The sequence below is a fragment of the Sapajus apella genome, unplaced genomic scaffold (assembly GCF_009761245.1).
Source record: "Sapajus apella isolate SASKATOON/1434 unplaced genomic scaffold, GSC_monkey_1.0 scaffold190, whole genome shotgun sequence".
Classification (NCBI taxonomy): Eukaryota; Metazoa; Chordata; class Mammalia; order Primates; family Cebidae; genus Sapajus; species Sapajus apella.
The window spans coordinates 1,112,151-1,131,338 of NW_022437130.1; the positions used below are offsets into that span (position 1 = coordinate 1,112,151).

The window sequence follows — 19,188 nt, forward strand, 5'->3', positions numbered from 1 at the left end:
GAGGTGGGGGCCATGCTCTGTTCCCTGGAGAACCATGGGGCTTGTCACCAATCTGCCTGATTCAGTGTGGCCCAGTGGTGGTACCCTCCAAGCTTCTGAGCCCCAGACCCCTGCTTCTCTTCCTCTGCCCTCCCTCTCCCTGCCCTGCTTGATGGGAGCTCTACATGGACACTAAGAAGGCCAGCTGCCCTGAAACTACCATGCTGGAGAGGCCGTGGAGAGGCTCCACAGAGCTAGACAGAGCTGCCAAAGAGCCCTGCCCCAGGGGAGTCTTGCCAGACAGGTAGGTGAGGAGCTGCAACCTATGCAAGTCCTGGCTAAGGTCTTGGATACTGGGACAGAGACCAGCCTTTCCCCCTGTCCTCTCTGAATTCCCCGCAGAGATCACAAGAGAGAAAAGCAGCTGCTGGCTGAAGCCACTACATTTTAGGGTGACTTGTGATGCTGCAGCAGCTGATAGCTACTGCACCCCCACAGCCCCTGATGGATGCTCTGCCTGGCACTGGGCTCTGTGTCCCTGAGAAGATGGACTCCCTGGCTTACAGAGCTGCCGTCTGAGGGGCTGGATGATAAGCAGCTGAATGGACCAGAGACTGTCAGGTGGGGGAATGGGACTGGGGTGAATTTTCCATCAGGAAATTGGGGACTCCTCTGAAGAGGCAATATAAGCTCTGAGGCCTGGAGGAGGAGGAGACGGCTCTGGGAGCAGAGGCCAGGCAGCCCAGCCCAGGATTGCTGTGATGGCCTCTGTCCGGTATGGCCCCCAGAGGCCCGCTGGCCTGTGAGCTCTGTGGGGGCATACAGGGGGCTGGTTCTGCCCAAGAGGAAATACCAGCAGTGGAGCTGGGGCTGATATAAGAGCAATAGCCAAGGTATTTTTTTTAAACTTTTTATGTTGAAATAATGATAATCTGTAACAATTACAGAGTCACAGGAAGTTGGAAAGATAGTAGAGAGAGAGCCTGTGTACCCTTCACCCAGTTTCCCCCAATGGTCACATTCCACATAACTACCACACATCAGAACAGGGATATTGGCACTGGTGTGATAGGGTGTCAAGCCCTGTGTCACTTTATCACACATGGAGATCCATATTCCTCTCCCTGTAACCAGGATACAGAACTGTTCCCTCTCCATGGAGACCCCCCCGTACTCCCCTTCACAGTGACAGTCACCCCCACCACCCCATCCCCTGGCAGCCACCAATCTCCTCTCCATCTCTATGATGTTGTTATTTCAAAAATGTTACATAAATGGAATTATGCCATTTACATTTTCTGTAATTACTGATATGGCTTAAGTCTGCTGTTTTATTTTTTGCTTTGTTTGTTCCTGTGTTTGTTGGTGGTGGTGTTTCTCTATTTTCTTTTTTCTGCCTTGCTGTGTGTTACTTGGACATATTTTAGCATCTATTTTGGTTTATGTACAGTATTTTTAGTGTATATCTTTGTATAGCTTTCTAGTGGCTGCCATATTGCATTATACATATGTACTTATCACAGTCTACTGTCATCAACATTTTACCAGTTCAAGTGACATGTAGAAAGCTTACCTCTCTTTGTGTCCCTTTCCTTCTCCCATTTATAATTATCTTAAACATTTTTTCTACATACATTGAGACATCCGACAATGCTATAATTTTTGCTTCAACCATCAAATGTAATTTAGAAACCTTCAGAGAAGGGGTCCATTGTATTTTCCCAGAGTTTTGCTCTTTCCATTATACTTTCTTCCTGATGTCTTAAGATTCCTCTGTTTATCACTATCTTTCCATGAGAAGAACTTCCTTTGGCTCTCCTTTCACAGTATGTTTGCGGGAAATGAACTTACTTTTCCCTTCACCTGAGAATGTCTTGATTCCCCCTCATTCTGGGTATAGAATTCATGGTAGACAGCTCTTTTCTTTCGGCACTTAAAAATGTTCCACTTATTTCTTGTCTCCATGCCTTCTGGTGAGAAATCCACATTGTTTGGAAGGTGGTTATGTGGCTGCTTTCAAAATTGGGGTTTGTTGTTTTTGTTTACAGTTTTTGTAAATCTGACTGTGATATGTCTTAGTGTGGATTTCTTTGGGTTTGTAGTGTTTGGAGTTCATTCAGCTTCTTGAATCCTTAATGTTTATGTCTTTCGCCAAGTTTCGGAGAATACTTCTTTAATGTTTTTTTAGCTTTGCCCTCTTTCTCCTCTCCTTATGGCCGTTAGATGACATAAACGTTAGATCTTTTGTTATCTCACAGAGAACTCTTTCCCCTCCCACCCCGTCTATTTTCTGTATGTTTCAGATTGGGTGGTTTCTATTGCTCTATCTCCAGGTTCACTGTGTCTTTCCTTTGTCCCCTCTGTTCTGCTTTGGAGTTATCCATTAAGTTTTTATTCTGATTATTGTATGTTTTTAAAAGAATTCTAAAATGTCCATTTGGTTCTCTTTATAACTTCTGTTTCCTTGCTGAGACATTCTTTATTTTCATTTGTTTCAAGTGTGTTCATAATTGCTCATCAAAGCACCTTTATGATGGCTGATTTAAAAATTCTTGTCAGATAATCCCGATATTCCTTCCTATTCAACATATACCAGTGTTGGTGTATGTTGATTGCATTTTCTGGTACAAGGTGCCATTTCTCTGGTTCTTGCTATGACAGGTGATTTTTTTTTATTGGATCTTGAAAGTTTGGGGTATCATATGTTGAAACCCTGGATTACATTTTAATCTTCTGTTTCACAGCTGGCCTCTCCTGACCTGATATGGTAGACAAAGAGGGGTGCTGCCCCATTACATCAGAAATGAGGGAGGGAAACCCAACTTCTCCACGTTAGGCCAGGTGTTTTTAGCACAATGAGGAAACTGGGGCTGCTTCCCTCATCTCCAGGGGAACAGGAGGCTAATCTCTTGCTGCCCAGCATTTGGGACTACAAGAGGCAAGGGCTGCTAGGCCTTACAAAGAGGGTGTCAGGGATGGCTTTTCTAGAGGTTATGGCCCTGGAGAGGGCTCCCATATTTGGGGACATCATTGGTGACCTGACTGTGAATTCCAGGGTGACAAGCAGCATTCTGGGAGTGGTAGGAGCTGGACTGAGCCAGGGACTGCAAACTGGAGGCCTGCTGGCCGGGATCTTCACACTGAAAGGTCTTGTTCACACTCTCCCAATAACATGTCCATGCCTTCCAGCGCTCTCTGCTGCTGCAGCTCTCACCTGCTCCAGCATTCAGCCTGTCTCATTATTTACCTCCATCAACTATTTGGCTCCTGAAGTCATCTGAGTTTGCAGCCCCAGGAGGAGGTGCTGCCAAGTCCCCCCAGTGTTCCGGGGGCTGCTTGTTTGTGTGTGGGCAGATGTGGGGCAGGGGAAGAGATTCTACTACTCTGTCTTTTGTGCAATAAAGTATTGATATTGGTTTTGTCTCCAGGCTAGGAGTGGGATGGTGACAGGCCTGAGCCCAGAGTAGCCAAAGCTGGCACAAAGAGGGACAGGAAGCCAAGGAGGGCTCCTGGGGTGGGGTGAGTGTCTGCAGAGAGGTGGGGGCTGCAGAGAGGGCTCCTGGGGTGGGGTGGGAGCTGCAGAGAGGCTTCAGCTGAGATGACCACAGAGCTCCACACTCATGAACCAGCACAGGGGGCACCTGCTTCATGCCAGGCCACAGACAGAGTGACAACAAAGTGCACAAGGCCCTGACCCTGTGAGCAGAGAGGACGAGGGAGGTAGCAGCGACAATAAAGTGATGACACGAGAGGTCAGAGGGAGGAGGGACACCCAGGGTCTCCCAGGTGGGAGAATGGGTGGAAGTGCCACAGATGAAGAAGGCGGATGAACTTCATGTGCCAAGGGAGAGGGAGGCTGGCATGTGTGCACAGGAGGGAAAGAAGTGAGAAGCAGGTCAAGTATGTGTGCTGGCATATGTGAGTGTATGTGTGTATGTGCTTGCACGAGTGTGCATTTGCATACGTGTGTGTGCTTGCACATGAGTGTGCATTTGTATATGTGTGTGTGTGCTTGCACGAGTGTGTGCTTGCATATGTGAGTGTGTGTGCGTGTGCTTGCAGGTGAGTGCACTTGCATCTGGGAGTGTATGCGTGCATGTGCTTGCACGTGTGTGCTTGCATGTGTATGTGCGCTTGCATGTGCGAGTGGATGTGCATGTGTGTGCTTCCATGTGTTTGTGCTTGCATGTTTGAGTGTGCATGGGTGTGCTTGATGTGTGTGTGCATGTGTTTGCATGTGTGTGTGCATGCGTGTCTGCTTGCATGTGTGTCCTCGCATGTGTATGTATGCTTGCATGGGTGAGTGGATATGCATGTGTGTGCTTGCACATGTGTGTGCTTACATGTTTGAGAGTGTGTGCGTGTGCATGCTTGTGTGTGCGTGTGTGTGCTCGCGTGTGTGTGCCTGCTTCCATGAATGTATGTGTGTGTTTGCATGTTTGAATGTGTGTGTGTGTTCATGTGCATGGCATGTGTGGAAGCATTTCATGTGTTAAAAGATGTCATTAGAGGGTCTGAGCAGAGGGGTCCCACCCACCCTCTATCAGATCTCCATGGGCCACAGTGTGGAGAGCAGAGTTAGGAGGACTGGGCTGGTGACTAAGGGCGCCCATGTCCTCCAGGCAGGAGGTGACAGAAGCAGAGGAAGTGAGACAAGGATGGGTTAGGAATATTTGGCAGTGGCGGTGTCAGGTTCCAAACTGGGCCCAGGCAGGAATCCAGATGTCCCGGTAACCAGTTTGAACTCCATGGCCAGGGATCCAAGGGCCATCCCCCAGAGTTGGGGGTGCCTGGATCCTCCCCATCTCCTTCCTCACCCAGCAACAGTGGGGCTGCCTCAAGGGGAAGGAGGTACTGAGTGTATTTTTGCAGAAAGCTGTCTCGTACAAATGCAGAACAGTCCCCAGAGCTGCCCCAGGGGCAGGAGCATGGGAAGATGCCAAAAGGGGCTCCTCCCCAGACGCTCCTGAAATGGAACCATGTTCCTAGGAATCTCCTGCACTGCTCTACAAGCTCCCCAGCCAGGAGCTGCTGAAGGCAAACAGAAGCTAAACCCGCAGAGGAAACGCAGAGGGAAGAGCCCAGCAGCCCACTGAGTCACTTCCTCTCTGTTTGATGTGGGGTCAGGAGCCCCAAAGCCACAGACCCCAGCTCCAATCCCAGCTCCTCCAGGGTGGCTCGCCTCCAACTTTACCATCTGCATTTGGGGTGCTGCAGTCTCTCCTCAGAGGGCAGTGTCAGGACCCAGTGAGGTCACACCAGGAGCTCAGAGCTAAACAGAGGGCAGCTGTTGCCGGCCCAGACAGGACCCACAGGGGGCTCCAGAGCCTGCCTCACACAACCTGTCTGTAGCAAGAGGCACTCGCCTCTGTCTCCCACAAATCTGTCTCCCACAAACCGCCTGTGGAGGCCTCTCCCTGCCTTCCTGTGGGGGCACAGACTTTTCCTTGCTTACTCTTGGGAGTTCTTTATATATTCAGGATACTCATCCTTTGACAATTAGAAGTGTTATAAGCCGTCTTTTCCTGATCCTGACTTGCCTCATTATTTCCTCTTTTGTAACTTTTATTGAACAAAAGTAACTAATTTTAAATAATGTAGTTGAATTGATCCATATTTTCCTTTATTAATTTTTTTAGCATCTTATTTATGAAATCCTCCCCTAGCCCAGGGATACAAAGCAAATCTGCTCTCTGGTCTCCTAAAAGCCTTAGAATTTTCTGTGTGGCTCTGAGACCTAGGCCACCTGGAATCCACAGTTGCTCATGATGGGAGGCAGGGATTCCCGGCATAATGAGAGGGTCAGATAAGCAGATTCTCACTGTGATGATTCTTGCTGCTGCTGTCTGGGGAGTGGACAGAAAGGTGTTACCAAGTAGAGCAGGCAGAGGAGAGAGGAGGTGCTCCTTCCTGAGGAGCCAGAGTAGGGGATGGAGGGAAGTGGAAAATTCTAGAATGTCTTTGGGAAGAATCCACAGAAGGCTAAGGAACGCAGGGCGCATGGGGATCATGGAGGTTCCTGGTAGGGCAACCTTGGGGATGTGGTGCACTTCACAGAGACAGGGAAAATGAGGGAAGGTGCCTAGTTAATGAGGAGCTTGGTCCTGGCCCCCCAGAGTCCAGCGGCCCTGGACCTGCCCCAGAGGCAGCTGGAGAAAGTGGGCTGGACATCAGAGGAGAGGCCTGGGCTCTCCTGGGACCACAAACGTACAGCAGGAAGTGGCTTGAGGTGTGCCTGCCTTGGGGCAAAAGGGCAGGAACAGGCAGAGAGCAGGGACAGCCCCTGATGCTGGTGACTGGTGGCGCAGACAAGAGCTGGTGAACATTCCCTGAGGTCAGCAATGGCCTTGGGGCCCATTCTGGGATGCAAATAAAAGAGGTCACGCCCAAAGAAAAGCAGTTAAAGATGAACACAAAAATGAGGGTTGTGGCTGCTCCTGGGGAGCCATGGTCAACCACTGTCTCCCTCATCACAGCTCTGCAAGCTGTCATGTCTATTTCACAGATGAGGAAATCAAGGCTGGGAAAGCAATCAGGACTTGCTCCTCCTTCACTGGCCATAAGGATGGACTTGCGCCCACATGTGTGCCTCAGCAGTCCATGAGGAAGGAAAGCTCTCCAGTAGTCTTGTTTGTCAGGGAAGGGAGGGGAACTGCAACCCAGTGACTGGGTCAGTGCCACAGACTCAAGGAGCCAGACTCCTGGGGTAAGACCCCCAGCCCGGCCTCCTACCTGCTGGGGGGAACTTGGACACGTCTCCAGCCTCGGTCCACCCATCTGCAGAAGGTAGCAGAGCCAGCACTGTGTTAGTACTCGGGAAATAAAATAATAAATATAACTTTTGAGGAAGATGTTCTGCCTTATTCAGGGACATGCAAGTTAAAACCACAGTGAAGCCAGGCATGGTGGCTCACGCCTGTAATTGCAGCACTTTGGGAAGTTAAGGTGGGCAGATTTCTTGAGGTCAGGAGTTTGAGACCAGCCTTGCCAACATGGCAAAAACCCATCTCTACTAAAAATATAAAAATTAGCTGGGCATGGTGGCACATGCCTGTAATCCCAGTTACTCAGGAACCTGAGGTGGGAGGATCCCTGAACCCAGGAGGTGGAGACTGTAGTGAGATCAAGCCACTGCACTCCAGCCTGGGTGACAGAGTAAGACTCCATGAGGTTGGGTGCAGTGTCTCATGCCTTTAATCACAACACTTCGGGAGGCTGTGATGGGAGGATCACTTGAGCCCAGGAGTTGGAGACCAGCTTGGGCAACATAGAGAACTTGTGTCTTAAAAAAAAAAAAAAAAAAAAAGGCATGGTGGTGCCCACCTGTAGCCCCAGCTACTCAGGAGGCTGAGGCGGAAGGAGGGTTTGAGCTTAGGAGCTTGAGGTTACAGTGAGCTATGATTGTGCCACAACACTCTAGTTTGGGTGACAGAGCAAGACCCTATCTCTAAAAGAAAAAAAAAAAAGGCAGACAAAACCACCTAGTGAAAAACCAAAACCAAAACCACTAGATTTGCAAAAACTAAAGCGTGCTAAGTATTGGTGAAGATATGGGACAGCCAGACCCTTCCATATTCCCGCAGAGCTGCTGGGAGTGTAAACCGGGGTTTTGCTGTAATTCCTAAAGATAGACATATCCTATCCCGTGACCCTGCAGACTGCCCCTGGATCTAAAGATGCCCACTCAGAGGCACGCACAGGATGCTCGTCACAGCTTTGATCGCCGTGGCTCCAGATAGGGAGAATCCCATGTCCATCTGCAGGAGAATGGGTAAGCAGGGGCCCAGCGTGGCGGAATACCACAAAACTTGCTGCGTGGACGATGCCTGCGAGCAGCCGCCCTGCGCCCCTCACAACACAGAGCAGGCGGAGCAAGCAGCAAAGGCCTATTGGACCCCGTTTGTATAATGCCCAACACAAGCCACCCCAAACAGCGTCCCACTCTGGGATGCAAATATAAGAGGTCACGCCTAAAGAAAAGCAGTTAAAGATGAACACAAAAATGAGGCTTGTGGCTGCTACTGGGGAGGAAGGAGTGGGGTGAGACGAGGAGGGACACCTGGGCCCGGCGTAAGTCCCTTCCCTTTCTCTCTTAATCATGTGAACTGTAGTGGGTTCCTCTTCTGTAGGGGTGACGTGATTCACACAGCAAAAACCGCACCCCTCAGGCCCCAGCCAGAACTCAGCCCTCCCACAACGGGGTTTTCCGGGCCCTTCTGCTCTTTTATAGATGCTCCTGCTGCCGGCATCCCCTTGGCCTGGTTGCCCTCCACTGGGAGGCCCTCCCGGATGCCTCCTGCCTGCGGGTGGCGGCGTGAGTACTGTCATTGAGGGCTGGGTGTCTGCCCCTCAGCCTGGCCCTTGGGGGTATTGCCTGGGCATATCCCGCCCGCCACCCTGGACTCTGCAGCCCCAGACCTCGCACCCTCCAGACCCGCTGCCCCAGGCTACACCCAGAGTTCGCGTCTGGCCACGCCTCTGCCGCGGGACCCGGGCCACGGCCCCAGCCCGGAATGCGCCACCAGCCTGAGGCCTGCAGGGGGCGCCCTGGCTCCCCGCGCAGGTGCCCGCCCATCTGACAGAGCTGAACGCGTGAGGCTGAGAGCGGGGAACACCCAGCCCCGCAGGGTCTGGGAACTGCGATTGCCTCAGTTTCCCCTCCTGTGAAAGGAGGCCGTGCTCTTAGCCCGGGCACACTGAGCCAGGCCCTGTGTCCGGGGTCGCTGGCCAGAGCGCCCGAGGGTGGGGGGCTCACGGAACAGCCCGCGCGGCTCCGGCGTTCAGAGACTTGAGGCGGACAGCCCTATCGCTCTTTGAAGGCGCGCGGCGCGGGGCAGAGCGCCCTCTGGAGGCCGCCGCCGGCCCCGCCTCCGCCCCGCCCCCGCCTCCGCCCCGCCCCCGGGCTCTGGGCGGCGCATGCGTGCAGCGCGGCGCTCCGCGGGCGGCGAGAGCGAGGCCGGTCCGCAGCCGCGCGGCGCTCGGCGCCCCATTCATGCTGGGCATCGGCTGCGCGGCCACGCAGCGGAGCCCCGGCGCGGCGGCGGCCTCGGCCTGGGCGGCCTCCGCGGCTTCGGTGGCCCTGCGGCAGGGCTGGTGGCGGCGGCGCGGGCAGCTGGGCGCGGCGATGGCCGGCGGCGGGGCGCGCCCCGGGGCGGCGGGTGAGTCGGGGCGCAACTTTCCCCGCGGCGCGGGACGGTGGGCGGGGGCCGGGCCGGGCAGGGGTCCCGAAACGGGCGGCCCGTGGGTGGGCGCGGGGCGGCCTCCAGCGGCGGCCCTCGCGTGCGGCGGCATGCAGGGGGTGTGCGCGGAGACTGCGGCGCGCGTGTCCGCGGTCCGCGTGTCCCTGCGGCTCCGGCCCAGGCATCCGCGTGTGTCCGGGCGCGGCCGCGGCGCCGACGCGGAGAGACCGCACCCCCGTGCGGCGGGGCTGGGACAGCGGCCCGGGGCCCAGCGCCGCGGCCTTCCCCGCCCCCCGGCCGGGCCCGCCGAGCCCCGCGGCAGCTCCGGGGCGGCGGGGGCGGGCGCTGCCCCTCCACGGAGGTTGGGGAGAAAGTTTGCGGCGGCCCCGCGGGGAGGCCCCTTCGGTACCCAGGCCGGGCCGGGCCGCTGGACCTCGGCTCGGACCGCCGGCCGCGGGCGAGGGCGGGATGGCCAGGCCCAGGCAGTGATCAGAGCCACCCGGCAAGGCCGCGGGGGCTGAAGGAGGTCGTGCAGGCTAAGCCCCCGGCCGGCCCTGGGGCGTGGGGTGGAAGTTGGAGCGGCTTCCCAGGACCTCAGCCGCCGCCGCCGCCGCCCCCTCTGGCCCAGGGTGTGGGGAGGTGAGCGCTGGTTGCCGCCCGGGAGGCCGCCCCGCTTGGGCCTCCTCGGCCTCCCCCTCTCGGGGCCTCTCCAGGGTCAGCCGCTTCCCCCGGAGGCTTCCGATTGCTTCTTGGACAGTCCCGGGCCTGGTGTGCGGCGAAGCTGGAGGCAGCGGGGCCGATCCTGGGCTGCCAGAGGAAGGGGGAGCGGGGACTCCAGGGAGGCCCCTCTGCCAGCATGAGATCCCAGGTGCAGCCCTGGAAAGGAGGGGAGGGGCTCCAAGTGGCCGCCCGGACTGCAAGCTGCCCCGGCTCCTGTGTGGGGTGCTGGGGCCACGCCCCTTGAAAGAAAGGGGTGTGTGTGCGGGGGATGGGACGTGGTCGAGCCTCTGTCCCCTCAGCCTGGCTCCTGTGGCTCAGGCTGCTCCGTGTTGCCCCACCTCCTTTCACACGTAGCCGGTTTTGGGGTCGGTGCGGGGATGGGGTGCACTGTCTGCTCCCCGGGCCCTTGAGGAGCTCGCCTCAGGTCCTCTCAGCTCCCTGCAGTTTGGGGCTTGCGGCAGAGGCCAGGTGCCGCACCAGGGGCACCGAGATGCTGCCCAGCCCTTGAGGAGCACCCAGCCTCTTGCCAGAGGCAGGCTTGTGAACCAGTGATTCGCTGCAGGGCCAGGCTTCCATTCCTGGGGGGGGGGCCGGTGGGGCCCAGGAAGGGCGTTTTGGGCAGAGGGGACAGCATGGGCAGAGGGGACAGCATGGGCAGAGGGTACAGCATGGGCGGAGGCCTGGGTTTGTGGCCTCCGTGTGTGCTCTGGGGGTGGAAGACACATGAGGTGCCTGTGGACAAAGCAGATAGCCCTTTGCTGGACTCCTGGCCCCCCAAGGTCATTGCCTGTGTGTTTTGAGCCCCCAGGAAGACCCCTGTGCACAGAGCAGCTTAGAGCAGCTGGCCTGGAGGAGAGGGTACCCCAGGGGAAGGCCCGCAAAGGTGGGCACTTTTTCTGAGGAGCAGGACTCCAACACCTTCAGATCCAGATCCCCTAGGACCAGTGGGGAGCAGGGCCACTGGGGCCACCTCCCATGACCCCCATATGGGGGAGGCGGGGTGCCAGAAGCAGCTCCCTTCCCTGGGCTGCTGTTGTGAGCCACTGTGCAGGATGGCAACCCCACACCCCAACCTGCCTGAGCCATAGAAGGATCCAGCACAAGAGAACTTGGGGCGATTGGACTCTTCGTTGTGGGGAGGGCTTTGGGGGCCTTTGTTTCTCAGGGTGAGAAGGAGCTGTAGTATTACCCAGGCCAGGAAAGGGAAGGGAAGGAGACACTGCTGGCTTGGCATTCCACCAGGCGGCGATCCCCTCCTGTCCAGGAGTGGAGCCCCTGGGCTGGGGTTCCTGCCCGCCCGCCTGCCGGCTGGTGGGCCTCTCCCCCTCTCTCTCTCCCTGCTAGCCCTGTCGGCATCCCAACGCCAGTCCATCCTCCCCCGCTCTGGCTCTGCCTCAGCCCAAACAGCTCTGGCCATGCCAAAAAGCCACAACCGTTCTTACTGCCCTCTGCACACAGCCAGCGGTTCCCACCCCAGGCCTTTGCTCCTCCTATTCTGCCCCCCACCCCCACCACGAATGCCTACCCTCCTGCACCAGCTCTTAGGCTGCCTGGTCCTCCCAGAGCAGGTGGAAAGGCCCCTGAGGCCTTTCCCAGCCACAGTGGCCGGCTCTGCTCCTCAGTAGAGCACAGCATCTGCTGGTTCTCCCCTCCCAGCCCTGGCCCAGCCCCCTGGCACCCAGGCCCAGCTTTGGAATGAATGCATTTTTCCCTGGGCAGACCCAGGCCTATGAGAGTGGAGCCCTGAGGGCTGACTGGCTGGCCCAGTCTTTGGAAGCTGTGGATTTGGGCCCTGCCCTGGTGGGACTAGCTGGGTGACCTTGAGTCTGAGCCTCGAGTCTTGTGCCCGTAAGGTGGAAGAAGTGGGGCCAACCATTCTCACTGGCCTTTGTTAGATGCTGGGCATGAGGGACCCAGCCGTAGGCTTGGGGCTCCCGGTTTCTTGCCCAGCAACCCTGTGCCCCTGGGCCAGTACCTTCCCAGCAGCCTCTTTGGGGAAGTGGGGCTGAGGGTGGGGTTTGGGGTGGAGGGCCCAGGGCCAGGCTGGAGTTCAGATGGTGGCTTCTTAGCCTTGTCCCTCCTGTTGAATATAAAAAGTAGGGCCCGTAATTGCATTAAGACGTGTATAATTATCCCAGAGGAGGGGAGAGCCCAGCCCCTGGTAATTGCAGGCCTGCTTTGAACTGATAAACGGTGAATGATTCATGTTTTCTTTGGAGTTCACGTGTGCTCAGCTCCCAGTCCCGGCCCCACTGCTACTGCGAGGAGCCTGTTCTCTTGCCCCCAGGTCTGCCTTGAGCTCTGTGGTGGGGGCAGGAGCAGAGACTCCTCCCCTGCTGTTCTTGGGGCACTGTCCGGCCAAGGCAGCTGGCAACCTGCTGGGAGCATGCTGCAGTTCCTGCTCTGGGATTCTAGCCAAAGCTCTTTGCTTCTGAGAGCCTCAGTTTTCCCACCTGAGCAGTGGGTATGCGCTGTACACACCCTGGGCAGGGGGTATGTGGGGAGTGAAGCCAGAGTGAGGAAGCATGGGGGCTGCCATGCCCAGGCCTGGCTGGCCCTCTGCATACCCTTCATTCATTTGCTCACTCACGGGGATTTACTGACTTCCTGGGTGCCTAGCTTGGCTTGGGGATGCATTGGCAACCACCCAGAGTCAGGCCCTACTCTCAAAGGGCAGGCATTCTGGCCAGGAGAGTGGGAGCAGTAAGTAACAGAGACCCTTCCCAAGTCCTGTGCTACAGATGAAACCACGGTGACTGACCAGGGCAGGGAGTGGAGACAGTGGGCCCAGAGGCCTGGAGGAGAGGCAGGCAGCCCTGCGCTCTGCCTGTGGACACCAGGCACAGGGGCTGATGGGACTGTGGCCAGCTCCCTGGTAGACTTGGAGAAGGCATTCATCTTCAGGCCTCAGCTTCCCCATCTGTAAAATGGGGCCAGACCATACAAGGGGTGTCTGGAAGTAGAGGGACAGTGTGTGCAACCGGTTGGCCCAGGCCAGCGCTCAGGACTCAGGACTCAGCCTTGCTGTGACCAGCTCCAGCCAGGAGTGGGTGAGAGGCCCCAGCATATCAGGCACATCTGGGGCAGCAGGCCTTAATGACACCAAGGGAGTGGCGCTGCTGACTATGCCTTGTGGGCAGGTATGCCCTTTCCTCTTTCATCCATGAGAGAAGAGCTTTCATCTCCCTTTTGCAAATGGGAAAACTGAGGCTACGAAAGGGGACTGTCCCTATCAGGGCTACCTGGCTGCAGAGTAATAGGGCCTAGATTTAGCCCAGCCCCTGGCTACTAGTTGCTGGGCAGGAGGTGGTGAGACCTTTCCAGAGGCAGCGGAGGCCATGGCAGGTATGGGGACTTCTGCCAGGATTGGGACAGTGCTGACTTCATGTGCAGGTCAGAAGAGTGGCCCTAGCCTCTGCGTAGGGGCCTGGCTGTAGGTGGTTGTTGGTGGAGGGAGCTGAGTGCCCTGGCAATCCAGGAAGGAGGGATGGGCCTTTTGGGGAGTTTTGGGGTTGTCAGTGGACCTTGGTAGTGAGTGTGACCAGGAAGTGAGGGCCAATGTAGAGCAGAGTGGGAGGGGCCACACAGGTCTGGGTGGGGGTGGGGAGCTGAGGCTGGATAACTAGAGGGGTGTAGTACAGGGAGCACCTGCCCACCTTCCCTGTGGAGGAATTCCTCTTTCCTGGAGTTGGGTGTGAGGCTGGGAGCGGGAGTGATGGCTTGGTGGGAGTGCTGAGAGTCAGGGCTGGGTGGGCCAAGTAGCCTGGGAGGGGGCCGTTCTGCAGGGCACCTGTTGGCTAGTGTGGGGATGTGGGTGGGACACACTGCTTGGCTTCTAAACTACAGGTCTCAAGGTCCAGCATGGGGCTTGGGGTCCCGCAGAGAGCAGCCCAGGCTGCCACCTGCCCACTGTGAGAACTGCTGCCTGCATGGCCTGGGCCTCCGTGTCCTCAGCGGTGCCTGTGCTGTGGACTGTCAGGGCGTGTGCAGGGGAGAGCAGGGCTCTGGAGGTGGGAGTAAGCACTAAAGCCCATCTGTGTCAAGCTTCTCTAGGGGATGGTGGTGGAGTATGTCCCTACCAGCCTTGGGCAGGGAACTGGTGCCCACCCTGGAAGTATGGAGCTGTGGGGAGGGTCCTGCCCCCCAGGGCATAGGGAGGCTCTGGGTGAGAGATGCTCTCTAGGTCCCATTTTACAGATGGTGTGTCCGCTGGGGTCCCAGTTTAGACCTCAGGCCCTTGTCACCCACCTCCCACCTCCCTGTTCCTGGCTTCTGCCATTGATGGCAGGGCACAGGTGCCAATGGGGTGTCCTCACGCCAGATATCCTGGGGACACCTGGTGTACTCCACAGCTCACATGGCCTCAGGCTGGGGAGGTGCCCCAGTTCACCCCTGGCTCCTCCTGGTGGGTCAGGTCCTGCCTTCTGGACATAGAGTTGACACGCTTAGCACAGGAAGGGCTCACACTAGATCATGGGATGGGATGTGCACGCCTACACGTATGTTCGGGTGTGTGCTTGCCAGTGGGGGGCTGTGCCTGCATTCATATGCCCTTCCCTGCCCCTTCCCCAGGGCTGAAGCTCCCAGCGCCATGAAGCTTGCCCCAGCAGGACCGGAGCACCGAGGCCCGAGGTCCCAGCCTGCCATGCTGCTGCCACCACGGAGCCTGCAGGTGCTCCTGCTGCTGCTGCTACTGCTGGCGGGCATGTGGGCTGAGGCAGGCTCGCCCAGGGTGGGCAGGGGTCTGCAGCCCCCCTTCCGCACCTTCTCAGCCAGCGACTGGGGCCTCACCCACCTAGTGGTGCACGAGCAGACAGGCGAGGTGTACGTGGGTGCGGTGAACCGTATCTATAAGCTGTCGGGGAACCTAACGCTGCTGCGAGCCCACGTCACGGGCCCCGTGGAGGACAACGAGAAGTGCTACCCGCCGCCCAGCGTGCAGTCCTGCCCCCACGGCCTGGGCAGCACGGACAACGTCAACAAGCTGTTGCTGCTGGACTATGCCGCTAACCGCCTGCTGGCCTGTGGCAGCGCCTCCCAGGGCATCTGCCAGTTCCTGCGGCTGGATGACCTCTTCAAGCTGGGCGAGCCACACCACCGCAAGGAGCACTACCTGTCCAGTGTGCGGGAGGCAGGCAGCATGGCGGGCGTGCTCATTGCCGGGCCACCAGGCCAGGGCCAGGCCAAGCTCTTTGTGGGCACGCCCATTGATGGCAAGTCCGAGTACTTCCCTACACTGTCCAGCCGCCGGCTCATGGCCAACGAGGAGGACGCTGACATGTTCGGCTTCGTGTACCAGGATGAGTTTGTGTCATCGCAGCTCAAGATCCCGTCGGACACGCTGTCCAAATTCCCAGCTTTTGACATCTACTACGTGTACAGTTTCCGCAGCGAGCAGTTTGTCTACTACCTCACGCTGCAGCTGGACACGCAGCTGACCTCGCCCGACGCTGCCGGCGAGCACTTCTTCACCTCCAAGATCGTGCGGCTCTGTGTGGACGACCCCAAGTTCTACTCGTACGTGGAGTTCCCCATAGGCTGCGAGCAGGCGGGCGTGGAGTACCGCCTGGTGCAGGACGCCTTCCTGAGTCGGCCAGGCCGTGCCCTGGCCCGCCAGCTGGGCCTGGCCGAGGACGAGGATGTGCTGTTCACTGTGTTCGCCCAGGGCCAAAAGAACCGCGTGAAGCCGCCCAAGGAGTCCGCGCTGTGCCTGTTCACGCTCAGGGCCATCAAGGAGAAGATCAAGGAGCGCATCCAGTCGTGCTACCGCGGTGAGGGCAAGCTCTCCCTGCCGTGGCTGCTCAACAAGGAGCTGGGCTGCATCAACTCGGTGAGTGCGGCAGGGGCGCCCCTCCTCCCAGGCCCCGTCCCCCGTCCCTGCCCCTCCACCCCCAGCCGGGACAATAGCATCAGTATCATACACACTCCCAGCGGTACCTGCTGCGTGCCAGGCCTGGCTTTTGGCTTGGCCACCCCCAGGGCCCAGCTAGGTGGGGCTGCCCTTTTCCATCCCCCAGAGAGTGGGTTTGGACCCAGGGTGGTAGCCCCAAAGGCTGTTCCCAGCCATGATGGTGTCTGGTGCCTCAGAAGATAGGGTGATGAGGCCCTGCTAGCATAGTCCACAGCCCCTGTGGGACACCGGACAGAGTGTCGGCCATGTACCTGGTCCCACGATGGATGCTTCCTGCTCCATCTTGTCCCCATCCTACAGATGAGGTTACAGGATCAGAGAGATGGGGGAGGTAACTTGCCCTAGTTCACACAACCAGTGAGAGGCAGAGCTGGGGCCAGACCCTATCAATCAGGTGAGCCCAGACACCATCTCCATGGAGCGCCTGTGTCCCCCACATGCCCCTGGTGGCACCTGTCCGCTGGGCCTCTGCCTTTGCCCAGCAATGGGAGATGACAGTGCCCTGGTGCAGGCCGCAGTCCATGCCTTGCAGAGAAAGTGACCCTGACTCCAAGGAGCCATGGCCCCCAGCACCCATCCCAAGGCACAGCTCAGGCTGGGCCTCTATCCTGCTGCCTTTCAGGCAGCGTCTTGTTCACACTCCTGGGCAGCCTCAGAGGCCTTGCTCAGATTGGAAAGTGAAGGGACTGAGACTCAGTCCAGACCTGGAACCCCTGAGGCCAGGCCTTCTGTGCTTGCTGCTGGGTGTCGCTGGCCAGCCCAGGGGAAGACCTGCCCCTCTCTGGCGGCAGCCTCCCATCTCTGACCTGGAGGTGATCCTGGTTTTGTCCCCCGGGCAGAGTGGGACCGCAAGGGCCCCTCAGCCCTTCCATCTCACACTCACTGCCTGTGTGAGGTGGGGCTCATGTGTGCTTGGCAGATGTGGTTGTCCACCTTCACCTTGGCTTTTCAAGGCACATGTTTTCTCTGTACCATGCAGATGGAGACACTGAGGCTTGGAGGGGCAGAGCCTGGGTGAAGCCCCACCACACTCTCTCTTTGTGCTCTGCCCCAAAGCTGGGACCAGCTCTTTTCCTCCCTGGGGACAGTCCCCACTGTCCTCTCTCACCTGTTCATTCTGTGTGGCCCAGCCCTGGCCCAGCCCCCCCGCTCCTTCCTCCTGGCCCCCCAACAAACCAGCTGCAGACAGGGACCATCTGCCCCACTTCTTCCCATACCCCTTCCCCGCCTGCCCTGCCCTCTCCTTGGGCCTGGTGGTGGAGCAGTACCCCTCTACGCTGCCCCAGCTGCTCCCGAACCTCATGCTATTGATTGCTTTCTCGGGCTCTTAGCTGGGAGCCGGCCCTTTGCCTTTCACATGTGACCTGCTCCCTCTTGTCTTAAATAAACCCTCTCTGTCTACACATTTTTTCTGGGGGCTACCCTCAACCTCTCTAGAAAGGCAGCCAGACTCCCGGCCCTGCCCAGGGAGGCCCAGTCCTCCGGGAGAAGGCGCCCAGGGAGTGGCTCTCACCCTGCCCCTCCCACAGCCCCTGCAGATCGACGACGACTTCTGTGGCCAGGACTTCAACCAGCCCCTGGGGGGCACAGTCACCATTGAGGGGATGCCACTGTTTGTGGACAAGGACGATGGCCTGACTGCCGTGGCTGCCTATGACTACCGGGGCCGCACTGTGGTATTCGCCGGCACACGAAGTGGCCGCATCCGCAAGGTCAGGCCTGGGTGGGCTGGGCGAGGAGGGGGGCTTGGGAGGCAGTTCCTGCCTGGGGAAGGAGCAAAGGCTTGAGGCCCTCCAAGGTGGTGGCAGGGACAGTGCTGCTCTGTGCTGTGGGAGGCTAGATCTGGCATATAGGGGGCAGGAGGAGTGTGTCCTACACTGGGCCCAGTGACCTTGAAGGGCCCCACTCCTCTCTGTGCCTCTGACCATTACTGGCCCCAGGACCACTAAGCAAGGATACTTTGAGACCATGCAGGAGCCTGTGCAGGGCCCAGGGATGCTGAGGCGGGGGCCGGCTCTCCAAGGGCACTCGCTGACCTCCCAGGGAGGCTGCTGTGTGTGGATGGTGAGGGCAGACCTGCATGGCCCCCTCCCCTCTGGGCCCTGCTCCCAAGCTGGGAGATCCAGTGTCTGCTGCCTCAGCATTCTGCCGGGCTGGAGGCCGTGGCCCTGCCTCCTGCAAGCCCCTCTGCTGGGCCAAGGGCAGGGCAAGGGTAGTGCCCCTGCCCGTCTTTGGCTGGTGCTAGAGGAGCTCTGGGCTGCAGCCCTGAGCTGGCCCCACGGTGGCAGGGTGAGGGCAGGGTGCTGCAGGAATGGCCGTCTGGTCTTTAAGGTTCTCCATTCCTTCCCCAGAATGGTGGACTGGACAAAGGCAATGAAGAGCTTCCTGGAGGGCGTTGGCGGAGGGGAGCTGCCTGGGCTGGGGTGGGCACCAGGCTGGTTGGTGTGGAGGAAGCTCCCAGAAAGACTGAAGGGTAGGGGTGCCTGGGTATCCCAGAGACCCAGTGGGCAGTAGTGGGCCCTGGGGGTGCATAACAGGCACCAGAGGCCGGTGCTGATGCAGCTTCCCCGAGCCCATATGTGTCTGCAGGTGGGGCTGGGCCTGGGCCTGACCAGGTCTGGCAGCTCTCAGCCCCGTCCCTGGTGTTGGAAGTGGCCTCCCATCTCTGCCCTGTTAGTTGCCCTGGGAATGGTGGGGAGTCCTGCCCTTCCTTGGTTCTGTGATCTCTGGAACGGGATCCCCTGCAGTCTCAGCTTCCCCTCTGTGAAATGAGCCAGATGTCCAGGCTCTGGGTTGGTGGGGGTGCTGGTGGTATAGGGCTAGTGGGGGCCCAGCTGTTGACTGCAGGTCCCCCAGGGTAGGGATGCCCCAGGGTCCTGTTGGTTCTGTTATCAATGGCTATGAGGCTGAAGCTGTTGGGGGAAGTCCTGTGACCCCTGAGCCAGGTCCTCTGCTGTGACCTCCCTCTTGGCCCCCATGTGGGGTGCTGCCCTGTGGCTCTGGTGTGAGGCCCCTCCCGTCCTCCCAGTCTGCACTCCCTCTCCTCATACTGGGAGGCACACAGGGCTCTCGAGCACATGGGTGGGTGTTGGGATTGGTTTTGCCAGGCAGAGGGCCGTGCTTGTGTGGAAGCCCAGTGCAGCAGCTTGGAGACATTTCATGGGGCACTCCAGAGCCTGTTACCCAGCCAGTGACCAGGGTCTTCCAGCCGTACCCTGTTCCTGCTGCCTGGCACTCATTCTCTTGTGACCCAGGGGCATCATTTGGGTTGGAGCCTTGCTGGGGAAGCAGCAGGACACAGCTATTCACCTGGGTGCCAGTTGGCCTGTCTCCCTTGTCTCCTCACCCCAGTCCCACAGATGGAAACTAAGGCACGGAGCATGGAACTTCGGAATTGGG

At 58.3% G+C, this 19,188-nt stretch overlaps 1 protein-coding gene across 2 annotated transcripts in view; it reads left to right on the forward strand.

Annotated features, from left to right (window-relative positions):
• Positions 1-9,119: 9,119 nt before the first annotated feature.
• The window catches only part of PLXNA1 (plexin A1), a 54,329-nt gene continuing 44,260 nt past the window's right edge, over positions 9,120-19,188 (forward strand). The window contains exons 1-3 of one of the 2 annotated variants that reach the window (XM_032269248.1): positions 9,120-9,137; positions 14,451-15,708; positions 17,319-17,501. In XM_032269248.1, coding sequence (XP_032125139.1) covers positions 14,470-15,708; positions 17,319-17,501 — 1,422 coding nt within the window. In that variant the 5' untranslated portion in view covers positions 9,120-9,137; positions 14,451-14,469. Of the gene's footprint in view, positions 9,138-14,160; positions 15,709-17,318; positions 17,502-19,188 lie in introns of those variants that run through there. The other variant, XM_032269247.1, reaches the window with a different exon arrangement.